The 14,770-nt window shown below is 39.2% G+C and overlaps 1 protein-coding gene across 1 annotated transcript in view; it reads left to right on the top strand.

Moving 5' to 3' along the window:
* Window positions 1-14,770, top strand: part of babam2 (BRISC and BRCA1 A complex member 2) — an 86,874-nt gene that overhangs the window by 60,817 nt on the left and 11,287 nt on the right. Inside the window, exon 8 of the mRNA XM_061843116.1 lies at window positions 12,640-12,739. Within this exon, the coding sequence (XP_061699100.1) occupies window positions 12,640-12,739 (100 nt within the window). The remainder of the gene's footprint in view (window positions 1-12,639; window positions 12,740-14,770) is intronic.

Genomic DNA, 14,770 nt, shown 5'->3' on the forward strand with positions numbered 1-14,770 from the left:
CAGATATATCTGTCACTTTACATTTGATTGTGTTAGTCTACTGTATCAATTTCAATAAAGTTTCAATTCATGCACACTTGTAGATTTTTATATTGGGAATTTACAGTATGTGTCTGTGATCATGTTTTTGTCGCACCAGTGAGTAACTGTCCCATGTGTGCTTGTATGTGAGTGAGTGAGTGAGTGAGTGTGAGAGAGAGGGAGAGAGAGAGAGGAGAGAGAGAGAGAGAGAGAGAGAGGAGAGAGAGAGAGCGCACGCCAGGTATAGGGCCACTCTGACCCCAGGCCCCAACGGTCTGGGTTTTCGTGCTCGGAATAATCTCGACCTGATGTTTATTTACAAGCACACGCCCCGTCGCACCAGGTTAATAGACCTCTGCCCCTCCTTGTTCACCAACCGCCACCCCTCTCCCTCCCCCTGTTCATTGTTCCCTCGTCTCCTCACTGCTGCCTCCGTTTGTCTTTCCCCTATCTTCTCTTAACATCGGAGGCTTCCTCTTCTATATTACAACTTAGAGCAACAAAAAACCACCATCTGTTGTAACTAGAATATTACAAACCAAAAATTCAGGGAACTGATGAACATTGTTTTTAATGTATCTGGAGTCGTGCACTTGTCTTCGGATGGTTTCGAGCACATCCAGGATGTTATGCTACACATTTACTCAATATGTTAGAAACTAAGAATAGCATTACAGTACACCAGTTCACTTTATTCATATTAAATAATCCATTCTGAACCTATATCAAAAATAGTTTTTACAAGTATAATAATCCACAATTTTAATGGCCACTACCAGTGTTTTAACCATATATAACCATGTTTATATTACTATTTTTTGCAGTGGTAAAAGCATTGCATTATGCAGAGCTGTAAAATATTTTACCTTTATAAAGAAAATGAGCATTATTTTTGTAGACTTTCTTCTCATTCTGCTTTTTTATTGGATCCCATAAGTGTGAAGCCTTCCCTTATAAGATGGCCAGTTAGCATATATTTAATATAGCTTCACAACCAGCAAACCTTCGTTTGTCTTTTCGTGGCTGTTGCGGGTTCTACTTAAATAATTTTGGCTAGCACTTGCAGCATACATTGTATGTATGTTACTTTTTTTGCAGTTATGCTCAAGCCTCTCGTCCTCTCCCAGTTACATGAGGAGATGAGACAGAAGGAGGCTAAAGGCAGTGTGGTGCAGCATTTGAACTGAAGAGCTCTGGCGCAGGAGTATAAAAAAGGGTGGTTGATGGTGCTGTGGATGGGGGCGCGGGGGTGCATAAATGAGGAAAGCAACAGTGTAAATGCAGAGCCTCCATAGTACTACTTAGAGCCAATCTCTCATTTGCCACCCTCCTCTTCCTGCTCAATGTTAGCTCTTTCTCTAAAGACATTCGCGCATATGCATATCAAGGCCCTCTCTGAATATACCCCGTTACATGCTTTTGTGGACCTTTTTGTCAGCTGTGTGGGAGTGTGTTAATTCATGACTCGGGGCTGCTTCTTCATTGTTGTTTAAAAACAACTAGTTTCATATGTGTACGAGTTTGTGCATGATTGTTTTTGCTGTTATTCATCATGCATGCTCCTTAATTTCACATGGGAATGTGAGTTAGCCCGCATTTTACCATGCATGTGTTCATACAAATTTGTTGCCCTCTTAGTTTCCTCTACATGTTCTAGCTGTCCCTTTTTAGTCTTCTAGTCTGCTCATTATCACTACATTGGCTGTGCTGAATAGGAAAATGTATTGATCGAATTTTTCTGGAAAGCTTTTGACAGACAGCAACATTGAGAATTCACCCAAGTTTCTGTAAATTTTGAATTATGAACCTTAAATTGCCATCACATCAGCTCAAAAATTTGTTCAATTACTTCAGATTTTTGTGGTTTTACAAATCCAACAAATGCAGCCTGTGTTTCAGCTTTGGTCTGGACTGCATGCGTTAAAGGCAGCAACAACAGTACACATACAGTATATTTAGTACATTTACAGTATTTGCGATAAATAATTTTGGGCACAGTTCTGCATCCTTCCTTCTGGCCATTCATCCTGCTTTCTTTCCATCCTTTTCTCTGCTGGCCTGTTTGCTTATCTTTCTTACCTGATTTGTTTTTTTTCACTTTTTAATTATGCCTCCTGTCTTATCTTTTCAACCCCCCAAACCACCTCTTTGCCTTTTTTTCTACATCTGCAGCCTGTTTCCTCTCTCGCCATTTCTTTCCATTTTCTATCACTCCCTTTCCTCCGCTGATCCCTCTGGCTGATCCTCAAAGAGAAACGAGTGAGTGAGTGGGACTTAAAAGCAAGAGAAGCGCTCTGCTCTATCCAGCAAGGTCGTCGCTCACCCAACTGAAACACGGAGAGGAAAGTTGATATATATATTTAAAAAGAAAAAAAAATCAACACACTGGAGAGGAGAGCATTTCCCTCTCTTTCTGATTTTGTCTTCCTTTTACCTCTCTATGCATCTTTGCTATTACTCTGAGTTATCTTACGTGCACTCTCCTTCAGTCAGGTCTTGTATCTGTGACCTCCAAACTTGTAACCTACTCTAAGGTACAGCGTTGTACATATGTTGGTATTCCCACTGGCTCACGCTTTCTTCCTCTTTTCTTCCGCTGTCTTCAATAAGCCCGTCACCGTAATGTTTTCGGCCTCACGGCAAGTGAAGAAAAATATGTTGAAGTGCCCCGACAGACACCCACATTTTTACCAGGACTAGATCGTTTATAGAGAGCCCAGTGAATCTGCTTTGATGGGACTCGATACGTTTTCTTTTTCTGTAGCAATTATTGATTTTGAGAAGTCAACAAAATATTCACCTTGCTTCAGATTCATTTGTTATATAATGTTTGTCAGTCACCCAACAGGAAATATACTCTAAAAAGCCAGAGTTTCATGCAAGCCAAGCCCGATAGATATATTTTTTCTTTTTAAGTGAGGAAAATAAATCCAAGCTGCGTGGGCCTCTTTGGGTATTTCTTTTCAAGATAGGGTTAGCAAAATGTGTTGCTGCCTTCTCAGAGGAACCCCACATTGATCTGGTTTGAAATCATGCATGGCACAGAAGGTTCCTCTGCTTAAACCAGCACTCATAACTTTTTTGTGACCATGCAAGGTCCAAAAAATACACATCTAGAGATGTGTGAACTATTCTAAATGCATTTTGATATGTCAAGTAACCTCAATTTCAACTTTCAAGGCTCTTCAACAAAGGGGTTGAATTGGATAAAACCCTGGTTTATTACTTTTACGACTTTTTTTGTGTGACGCTACAGCTTCGACTTCGGCATCGGGCACTGTCTGCGCCACTCCAATTGAATTGCTCGTGACATTTAAGTCTAGTTCACCAATCAAACAACAAAAGAAAGTCACATGACCTCACACGTCTCCTATTGGGCTTCCCAGGCTTGGGTATTTACACAAGATAAGCCATCCCGCCTGACTCTCGTACCTACATGCTGACCATGTTGGGAAGATCATCGTTACTGTAAAGGCAACAGGAAGCTACTCGTTTACATTTAGAAGAACAAAGACAACAGCTTTAATGTATTGTAGTATTTGTCTGCACTGGAGACTTATAATTTTAAGACAGTGCAGTAAATTGCTGTGTTGTGCTATAGTTTTGACTGTACACACACAGACACACACACAGCAACATCAGAATTTGCACATTCACATTTATTTATTTTTATTTTTTTCATTGATGTTCATCCTGTAGTTAAAAAAAATATCTGACCATACTTCTTACTCAGAACTTGTGAAATTAATTCACTCTGTACTTTTTACTCATGTAATTTTTGGGAGGACTTCTTTGTGCTTGAGTCACATTATTGTCAAGTAACAGGATTCTGACTTGAGTCCAGTATTTGGCTACTCTTCACCTCTGGAGCTGACATCCTCTATTGCTACACTTAAGTTTAGGCAACATATTTGCTGATCTGGTCTTTTGTATTTATAGACCCTTTTGTATGTATAGACCCACTTGCAATGTTTCTTTGTTGTCACATTTTTTAATGTCATTGGTTTTTGTATCTATTATGACATAAGAAAGTGGTACGTCATTGTCCTGGCTACTCACTAGTATATATTATATAACCAGGTGTAGATGGAAAAGCACTACATTTACTCCATAACATTTACTCAAGTAACTTTTGGGATAAATTCTAGTTGTCAGGGTAGATTCAGTGCACCATACTTTTACTTGAGTATTTGTTGAGAATCTATACAGTTGCAGTTTTCAAATGACTACTCAATTTATTAAGGCACAAAAAATACAAGCCTTTCTGCCCCCGCAATGTATCACACTCCCTCTCCACTTTTCCTCACGAGCGTAATTGCAGTTTTCTATCGTTGGTTTGGGAGTGCATCAGGCAACATTAGCTCAATTATTTGGAAGCCCAAGTAACATCCATCTTTTGGGGGATGTGCCATGCTGTAATCTCTCTATCTCTCTTGTTGGTCTCTCGGTCTCTGTCTCTTGAGCTTTCTCTCTATCTCTCTCTCTCTCTCTCTCTCTCTCTCTCTCTCTCTCGCTTTGCTCTGTCTCTCGTGGGCACTCACACAGACACACACACACCATCCATAATTCTGGTCAGCAAACAGCATCTTCATTCAGTCATTTAAGTGAATAAAGCAAATAATGTCTTACTGTGGCCCAATGCATGAGTTGCTTTTGGGCACTTTCAAATTGAAATGTTGACCCTTCTGTGTGAACTCCCATACACAGTGGAACCTCATAGTTTGAAAGTAATTTGTTTTTGTGAAGTGTTCAAAATCTGTTATTCAACTTCCGTAACATATTTTCCCATCGGATATAGCGTAATGTAAATGAATTAAATCTGTTCCCAACCTCCAAATAGTAAAGTCATATTTTAATTCCTTTTTATGTTAAAACATGTACACCCTGCATTTACACGATAAAAAAAATGCATAAACTTAAGGCAACTTAAATGTGCATCATTTACCTTTTTTGTGGCCGTGCAATGGAATCGGAGGGGAAGGAGGAAGTGTCAAAGTCACCCCTCCATGATTTGACTGGATAATTCTCCAGTAGCTTCTCCATTTCTTCCATTATCTGTGCCCTTTGTTTTGTAATGCTAGTCACTGCTTTGGCAACATCAGCTTCCTTTTATGAAATTTTTATTCTTTAGGATGGTTGAAATAGTTGACTCAGCTATACGATGCTAACAAGCGCTATAACAAACACGTGGCATTTCTGTACATAGCGTACTGAGATCCACTGTGTTCGCTAACTTTCTTTTTCCTTTGCTGCTGGTTGCACTGACGTTTTTTCTTTGGGCCCATGGCAAAAAATACTGGAAAAACAGTCTTGAGAAGCACTCGCGAAGGTGCATGCTCACACTATGAGCATGTACTGGTGTGCTATGAGCACGCACTAGCTTGAGCATGAGTGACTGCTTGACTCAAAGTGGCCAGCAGCTCGTCTTGGCACTGGCCAGTCTGCGTTCACCATTGCTCGGCTCTAGTCAGCACCCCGTCAACAAGGGTCTAGCTTTGCTCAGTGTTCGGACACCAAGAATTGGGTCGAAAAACGATTTGTACAACCACCGAGACGTTCGAGTTCCAAGGTCCCACAATATTGTAAATTATTTCATTTGACCTTCATGCCTTTTTTAAAATCAAAAGTTACTCACCACTTTTTTTATTTTAGTTTTTTCACTGAGTACTAACTAACTTTTAAGTAAATATTTGGAGGGCGACTAAACAAGAGATATATGATGACATGTATGCTAGGTTGGACAATAAAGGAGAAGAGAAAGATCTAGAAAGGTAGGCCAAACAGAGTGATAGAGATGGGATCGATATGCATGGAAAAGGATGACATGCTGTGGCAACTCCTAACGGGACAAGCCTAAAGGAAAAGAAGGTCCGCATAACCCCAAACTGCCTGCAAAACCAATATATTGCTTCAAATCAGCAAGTGCATCTAAACAAAAATGGTACTGAACAGACAACGTACAAAAAAGATAAAGGCAATAATCAGATCACAAACCTGTAGAAATTATTTTCATTAATAATCATTCGCAGTAGGACTGCATTTCGCAAAACAAAAAAAATCCTACTCAGCATTTTTTTATTTTAAGTACTAGGTGCGCAAGTATAAAGCTGAACGTAGAATGTTCCCTTTAAATTTTAATGTCTGAGCAAACACTCTTAGCCCCTGAGCGGCCCCTTTGACCACGGTGAGTAACATCAGACGTGTGTCATCCATTGAAGTTACATGACTTATTAAAAGAATCAGATTACAGCATCATTCCCATCAGGACACTTGAGAACTGTTTTATTTGTGTTTTTGCAAACTTTCACTGAAAATGTCAAACTTGTTCTTTTAACTACACAAAAAATACTTGAAATCCCACTTCCAAATTTATTTCATTTCTTTTTTTGAAATTCACAATGATATCCCCATCTGTTTTTCTTGGTATATAACTGAATTATTGCTTCCACAATATATTTTTGCAGTGCATGCTGACAGCTGGATGATGCTCCCTAACAGTTTCATGTTGAATGTTATTAGGCTCCCTGTATTTAAAATCCAGATGGTTAGGAGAATATTGTCATTGAGAGTTTGAATTTTCTCTGGATTTGATTGTTTAGCTCGTTCCTTTTCTCTGTCTTTGGCCCTCTCCACCAAAAAAGTAACGATCCAGATTTGCATCTTACATGCTCTCAAATTAACGTGACAACATTTTAAACAGATTTTGTTCATTAAAATCCTTATTTGTGAAAATATACCAACTTAGTCTGTGGACTACATCATCTTCTGTTTGTTTTGGTGTGATAATAAACAAGCCTTCTTCTTTTCCTTTCGGCTTGTCCTGTAAAGTCGTTTTCCGTTGGGTAGGCTCAAATCTAAGATTTCCTGTATGTCAGGTGTCAGACAAACAAACAGGAGAAACAAAATGAAAAAAAAAAATATATCCCCAGGAAGAGTCAAAATTTTCCATCCATGCATTTTCCGAGTCGCTTATCCTATTTCACTTAAATCCAGTAATTCTAATAACACTTTGTGGACATTGAAACACATCTCTGTATTGATTGATCAATTGTGAGTTCAATTGAACACATTTTTAGAAAATAAGATGCTTTATTTGTTAAAAGTATAACTGTGCCCCAATTTGTGGAGGATTGGTTGACTTTAGTGACGTCAAAGACGTCATACACTTTTGGCATAAACTACAATGTATTTTGTAAGCTTGGTGTGTGTGAACTCAAATATTCTTATTCTGTTTTTCAGTGGATGAAAAAAAAAATCCTAGCAGATACACTCAAAAATGTAATGTAAATTCCTCCCTGGAGAATAGAAGTGCAAAGGAGAGACCAACTTAATTTAAGTCTCTGTTAGATGAAACAATGCAATTGTTCTAATGAAGTGAGGATTTGGTCCAGCAGCCATCATTAAGAACCTCAAATGTGCAAAATAATTCTCTTAAACTCGATTGCTTGTGTGGCTTCAGTTGCAGTTCATCAGCAAATGGAACAATCTTTTCATGTTCACTTCTCTTTTTACCTGATTGTACCATGCCCATGAGAGAAGCTGGATACATCTCTCCTTCCCCCAGAAAACCTGCTGCATTGCATAAAAGAATTGAGTGGGCACCGTTTCTGCCCCCAAACCAGATTTAGGAGCCCAGAAAACTCAACACAGGGAGACAGTTTTAGGCTGCAGTGCACTAATGTTTGTGTATCTGCATTTGCCTTTAGGTGCCGACTCGCATGTTTGTGTGTTCTGGATGCTGATGTGTGTGCGTTTATGTGTATGTCTGTGTGGGTGAACAGTTTGTATGGTCCTTCTCCAGGGTCTGTCGAGGTGTTTTATAGCATTTGAAATTTGTTGCATTTCGATCAAATATTTTTCAAAGTTTTAACTTCTTGACACTGTCATAAATCTTTCCATCTGATTAAATAATGTAGTTCTAACCAACAAACCTGTACGATAGTACTCAGCGGCCGGAATCGCTTCCCTGTACGTTCTGTTTTTCAATTATAGTTAATGAATGCAAGTTTGTGTAAAACCAGGGGTCATTTATTGAAATATTTGTATTTGTATTGAATACTAGCAGAAATGATCGATGGATTCCGGCAAAGGTTAACTAACGTGTGGCCAAATACTTCTGCGTTCACAAACCTTCAAAACCGTCTTTTTTCATGTGATTTTATGACGTAGGTGCATGAGCTCTATACTTAGAACTGTGAAGCCAACGTCCTAACCAATCGTGCCACCTTATCAAATAATGACAAAGTAAAAAAAAAATTCATAGAGTTGGTCAAATTTATTGAAAATGTTAACATTTAAACTTAATGGGTCTGTGTGTGCGCGTTTGTGTGTGTGCATGCATGCGTGTGCGTGCGTGCATGTGTGTGTGTGTGTGTGTGTGTGTGTGTGTGTGTGGTGTGTGTGTGTGTGTGTGTGTGTGAGAGAGAGAGAGAGAGCGAGAGAGCGAGTGTGTCACGACCAGAACCGGGGGTTGGACCCAAATGCACGACTCGGGAGACTTAGAGACAGTTCGGGAAATGTTTTTATTCAGTCCAGTGTCAGGGATCAGGCAGGCGGTCAATGGGAGCAGCAGTAACAAGGACATCAGGCATAAGAGGCAGGTCAGTGGGTAGACGGGAGATCAGGAACTGAATCACAAGAGTGTGGGGACGAGGCATGAGGCAACGATCTGTTAAAAGCCACACCATACGAGGAGTCCTTTTTGTATCTGTCCTAATTACGGGGAATGAGGCGCAGGTATGTGCCTCACTGATTGCTGCAGGTGTGTGCTGTGTCAGGGACTGCCACAGCCAGGACAGGGACCTACAGAACCATGAAAGAGAGAGAGAGAGAGAGAGTGACAGAGAGAGATCAATAAATGCATATAAGCAAAGAAGGAATAGTTTCTTACAGGACAAAGCCGAGAACAACGTGAAAGTCCCGTCCACGAAGCTGTTCAGCCTCAAATATTCTCATTTCGTTTACTTTTCTCACCCAGACATGGGACAAATTTCAAATTAGGACCATTTCACTTTAGAACTTCCATTTCACTTAAAAAAGGTGATGGTTGACTGAACACCATCGATTTAAAAATTTTTGTTTTTAAATTTTTCTCTTCACATATTACTTATGGGACTAAAATCTATTGTTATTAATAGTCACCATGGAAAATAAAGCAGCAAACAGCCAAAACCGTTACCTCAGTTGACTACTAAGTCAGAGGGAAGAGAGTATCTTTTTGTCAACACTATATTCAAGTTTGTTACAAGTACCAGTTTCCACACAATTTTTTTAGAGGGCCGTGGGCACTTGAAGCATAATTTAAGTTTAACTTGGGTATGCATTTTCATTTGCCATCATATGTATTCAGTGTGAAATCTAGAGGCAGAGCAACAGGTAAACCTGGGAGGCCACCAAAGTGTTTTAGGGAATGAAGAATGTAATCTACATTGAAGTGTTGCTACTTCGAAACAGCATCTGAATTTCCTTATTTGCATTATCTTTCACTTTGGTTGATTCATGATTCATGTTTTCTCCCTTTGCAACTGAACTTTTTACTGCTCTTGCACTGTCACTGTATGCACACATATCACATACACACATAAATCCCCCCACAAACAAACAAGCTGAGCCTCGTCACCATGCACCTGAGTCACAGAACATAATCTCTCTGGTTGATGAAGTCACTGGCAACCCTGTCACGTTGTGCATGAGTATGTGGTGTGTGTTTGTTTTCATATATTCATGCACACTGCAATTGTAAATATGTCATACAGTAAGCCACATTGCTCAGAGGGGTCATTGAAGGCTGTGTGGGTATTGGGGAGACCCTTGTCACCAGTCAAGACAGGAGTGGAGACTCGTAATAGGGCCGCTGAGAAAGTACAGTAAAACATCATTGGATCCATTTGTTCCAACCACTGTAGTAGGAAAGGACATTTTTTGTTGAGCAATCAAATCTAGAATATCTTAATTGATAAGACCAGTATTTCCAAACCATTATATACCATGCATATTTTTCATGAGAAAACTCTCTTGGCACAAACAAAACAAAAATGTCACAAGAAGTATATGCTAGTGCCACAAACCAGGGCTAAACATTAACACCCACCAACCTGCCAAAAATGAGTGAGTTTTAGCTGGTCTGGGCCAGATCGTTGCAGTTCATGCCCCGTTCCAGCACTCCCGTATCTCTGATCGTATTCCCGTGTGTACCGACCTCCGCCTGTCCCCCGACCAACCCCGTAAGCCTGACTCCTTTAATACTCCTGTCTCCTTTGATCGATCTCCCGTGTACCGACTCCTGCTTGCCCGCTGACCTGCCCTCTCGGCCTGACGTCCCGACTACCGCTGCTGCACCTGACTGCCTGCCCGATCCCCAACCGTGGAACAATAAACGTTTTTCCCGAATTACCTCTGCGTCTCCCGTGTACTCCTGCATTTGGGTCCTACCTCCGTTCCGATGGGTCGTGACAGCGAGTGGTTCTGGTTCCATTTAACCACGAAAAACAAGGAACTACAGTACACCATTCCCAAAAAGACTCATTGCTGTATTACCTTAAAAAGTGTGCTTCTACTAAATACTTAGCAAAGGTTCTGAAAACGTATGGCTGTGGGATATCTACATTTTCCTTTTTTAATAAATCTGCAAAAATGTCAACAATTACATCTTTTTTCCGTCAATACGGGATGCTGTGTGTACGTTAAGGAAGGTGGAAAAAATATGTTAGCAAATAGCTGCAATGTAACATTGAAAAACACCAGTTTTTAAAACAGATCACCATAGCTCAGTTTTAAAATTAAATGTTAAAGTTATAGACGTTTTTTCCCATTTTTGCCCTAGCATGTTTGATGACGAAAGGAACTGAAATTTTATCTTATAATTAGAAAGACATTTAAGTCTTTTCCGTCTGCCTTAATTTTACTCTTGAATCTCTGGTGGTTTAAGGCCCAAGACTGAAGTTTTTTTGTTTTGTTGTTTTTTGTTGTTGTTTTGTTTTTTCATTCCATCATCTTCCATTCCGCTTATCCTCACTAGGGTTGTGGGTGTGCTAAAGCCTATCCTGGCTGTCTCAAGGCGAGAGGCGGGATACACCCTTAACTGCTCCCCAGCCAATCGCTTGTTTGGTTTTGGTTTTGTATTTTTTTTATTTTTTGTTTCATTTTAATTTATTTAAGAAAATTTAAGGATTACAATATAGTGGTGCAGTGTTGTTTCATTACAGAGTAATGTGAATTGACCTTGAGTCATTTTTTTAGATTTTGGTAGACCTCTATTAATTGTTCAAATTACCTCTGTCTAATTAGTGTCCTTATGAAAGAGGGTTATAAAAGCAAATACAACCCTTTGACACAAATGAGTGACAAACAAACCACAGTGTATTTTGTTCCTCGGTCTGCATTTCCATTTGAATGATGCAATGCTATTCTTAGACCTGTGGGTGGATAGATGGGCATTATTTAGATTTTCCCTTTCAAAGGCTTCTCTTCTCACTGCTGTGAGCAATTTCCAATCGAATGTTGGTTGGTGTATGGTAAAATGCACAGGCTAATGCTAATTATGTGCACAAAGCTGACTAAATAAGTAGCATCTCTGAAAATCTCAAAAGGAGACAACCCAATGCTTCATACAAGTAAGTGGGTCTTTGAAAAATACACTTTTTAGACTGAGTTGTAAACAGGTTAAATCACAGGCTGTGATGGGATCTTGTCAAAAAAGAGCAGCAGATGAGGAACCAGCAGATTGTGACGGAGAGGAGCATTCAGATTTGTGTCACTTCTAGTCATAACTACGATTTCGGTCACCACTGACCTTTTACTGAACTCTGTTACAACACGTTTCCCATAAAGATTTGGGTCATGACGGCGAGGTAAATCAGATGATTCTGTGCTCCACCTTCCTCACAATTACTCCCACTGTCATACTTTATTTGCGATACTCTGCAGTTCTCTGGAACTATGGTTTTACCTCAGTTTGTCAGTCGAGATTAAGAAAAAATGTGGGAAAGTACTGTAATCTGCCCCAACATTGTTGATCTGAGTTTTTTATTTGTTGAATTAAGACTCCCATTTGCACTAATAGTTCTATTATTGTTGTTTTTTTATAATGGGAAAAAATAAGATTCTTCAAGGTTCTGTATATGTGATGTGACATTTAGCGTAATGTTTCAGACTTTTATATTTGTATAATCTAAGAATCCTTAACTCCAATCATCTGCAATTTATAATTAACATCGTTTCAAAATGCCTGTGACAATCCCACAATAATGAAGAGTATGATGAAAATAGAAAGCAGCAGCAGAAAATGCATTAAAAGCCAATAAGCAGCTCTTTAAACCTTTAACTTGTCCTCGGGGCATTCCATTTTTATTTGCCCTAGATGGGGGAAAAATGAGGGAGTGACATCCTTGGTCAGTTAGTCATTGGGTGCAGCAGCAGCAGATTTCTTGATTAAACAAAGCATGGTCTAATCGTTAATGCAGCTGTGTTACAACACAGATGTGATATCAATACAAAAGAAGGAAGAAGAATAAAGGTAGAAGTCTGAGTTGTCATTGTTTGGTAACTGAATTGTGTCTTAATTGCATTGACTTTTATCCAGATCTGTCTAACTACAGGCTGGCCTTTTTGTTCAAACAGTGCTCTGGGAGGTGCCTCTGCGCTTCATATCCCAGCATTCCCCAGCGGAGGATGCTTGATTGACTATGTCCCACAGGTCTGCCAGTTACTTAACAATAAGGTAAAAAATGTTTTTGCAGTATAATATACAATAGTTTTATTCTAGTTTTTTTGCAATTATCACTTATGATCTAAATTCAGATTGTCTTTGAATCAAAGCAAACTTGTTTTTACACACACTATATTGCCAAACTTATTCACTCACCTGCTTGACTCACATATGAACTTAAGTGACATCCACTTGTTGCTGCAATAACAGCTTCAATTCTGTTGGGAAGGCAGTCCACAAGGTCTAGGAGTGGGAATTTTATACCATTCTTCCTAAAGTGTTATTGTGAGGTCAAATCAAAATCAAGTCAAAACACGTAACCTCATCTCTCATATTTTCACATTTAGTTACTGGGAATACTTTTTGTACAATAAATACTATTGTTTTACTTATCTTTTTATATAGATGTTATTTGTACTTTTGTCTTTTTGTACTGTTTTTTTTGTTGCACCGCGGGCCCATAAGTATCGTGATTTAAATCCTCTGTATATGTTACGCATAGTGAAGAATTGACAATAATTCCTCCCTGATCTCAAAATGATTCTGCATACCAAGAACAAACTAACTGCTCCCAACTTTGTGGGAACAATTACACATTAAATCCTATTGATTAAGAAGGGAGTGCCACTTCCGATCATATGTGATTCAAGGCAAATGAGCAAGTCCTTTTGGAAATACACTGGATGTAAGTGCTGTGGTTGCTCAGCACATACCCTTGTCGTGATGCCACAAAATGTTTCCAATCAAAAATGTTTGTTTAGGTTTTTTTTTTTTTTTTTTTTTTTTTTGTCAAGCCCATGTTTATGTGTTGTTTGTGCATTCATGCACACGTCTGTCATATGCCCATGTGGGCGCTCTGGCCAACATCCACAGGCCATCTAAGCGCTCCTTGGTCTCTGTAGGTTGACAGGTAGGTCTGCCGTGTAGACCGGATGTAATGCCATTTACCCTGAGGGGAAGACAACATCGCTTCCCCCATCCTATGCATAAACACACTCACACGAAATGAACATTGCATCAGCTCTATCCTTTCGTTTTACCTGGATTCCCACGTGAGGGAGTCCCCGAATAACCTTCGTCCCTCCGGGTGTTTAAGTCGTGCAGCAATAGACCTGAACAAGAGCGCAACACAATACATCATGTTTTTGCTTTTCTCACTATGTAGCATGATGGTAAAATATTTTGTTTTGCGGAATTGAAGGAATTAATACCCAAAATCAATGCTCCAACCTCAAACTTCATTCTCCCCTAAAAAGATCAGAAACAGTTACCGGTAATCCCAGAGTTTCATGGATTATACAGCCTTTGTGCTGTCTCCCCAAAATTTATGATGAGATAGGTCAAATGACATTCTTTACTCTGATTGGGCAGTTTCAACTCTCATTATGTGAGAAAAGAAGAGTAAATAGATTTTAATCAAATGTTTCTTCTGAAATGCAACAAATACATAAATATATTCCAAAAACATCTTTAATAAAGAAATCGAAGACAGGATACCATCCCTCTTCCTTTTTATAAACTTGAAAACCTGTTTATAAGAACGGTCTACAATGACATTAGTTGTTGATTATTATCTCTTGAAGGTGTCTACAGCCAATAAAGAAGAAAATACAGTAAATCATTTGCTCATCAGTTACTTCTTTTTTTTAATTCATGCAACTATTTTTGAATTGTGAATGTTAAAAAGTACATGACAAACGGAATGTGTGCAAGCCTTACAGGATGTTGTACGACAACACCGAGATTTGCTGGAACAACAGCATTCGCTTTCAGACTCTCATCAGAGCGCACAATGGTTTTCTTCTTTATGAGGAAATTGAGGAACTATGATTCCAGAATGGAAACATCACACGTTGTGAAAAGGGGATTAAAAATGCCAACAAAGGTGAGGTGTTGATTGTAACAAAAATATTGAGGGTTCTTATGTTCTTTAGGTACCTAAAGTCAAAATGTTTTTCCAATTTTATTTGGTCTTAGTTTGCATGAACTTGATTCTTGTATCTTCATCTTCTTCTTTTCCTTTCGGCTTGTCCCATTAGGGGT

This window comes from Syngnathoides biaculeatus, chromosome 15 (assembly GCF_019802595.1).
Source record: "Syngnathoides biaculeatus isolate LvHL_M chromosome 15, ASM1980259v1, whole genome shotgun sequence".
Classification (NCBI taxonomy): Eukaryota; Metazoa; Chordata; class Actinopteri; order Syngnathiformes; family Syngnathidae; genus Syngnathoides; species Syngnathoides biaculeatus.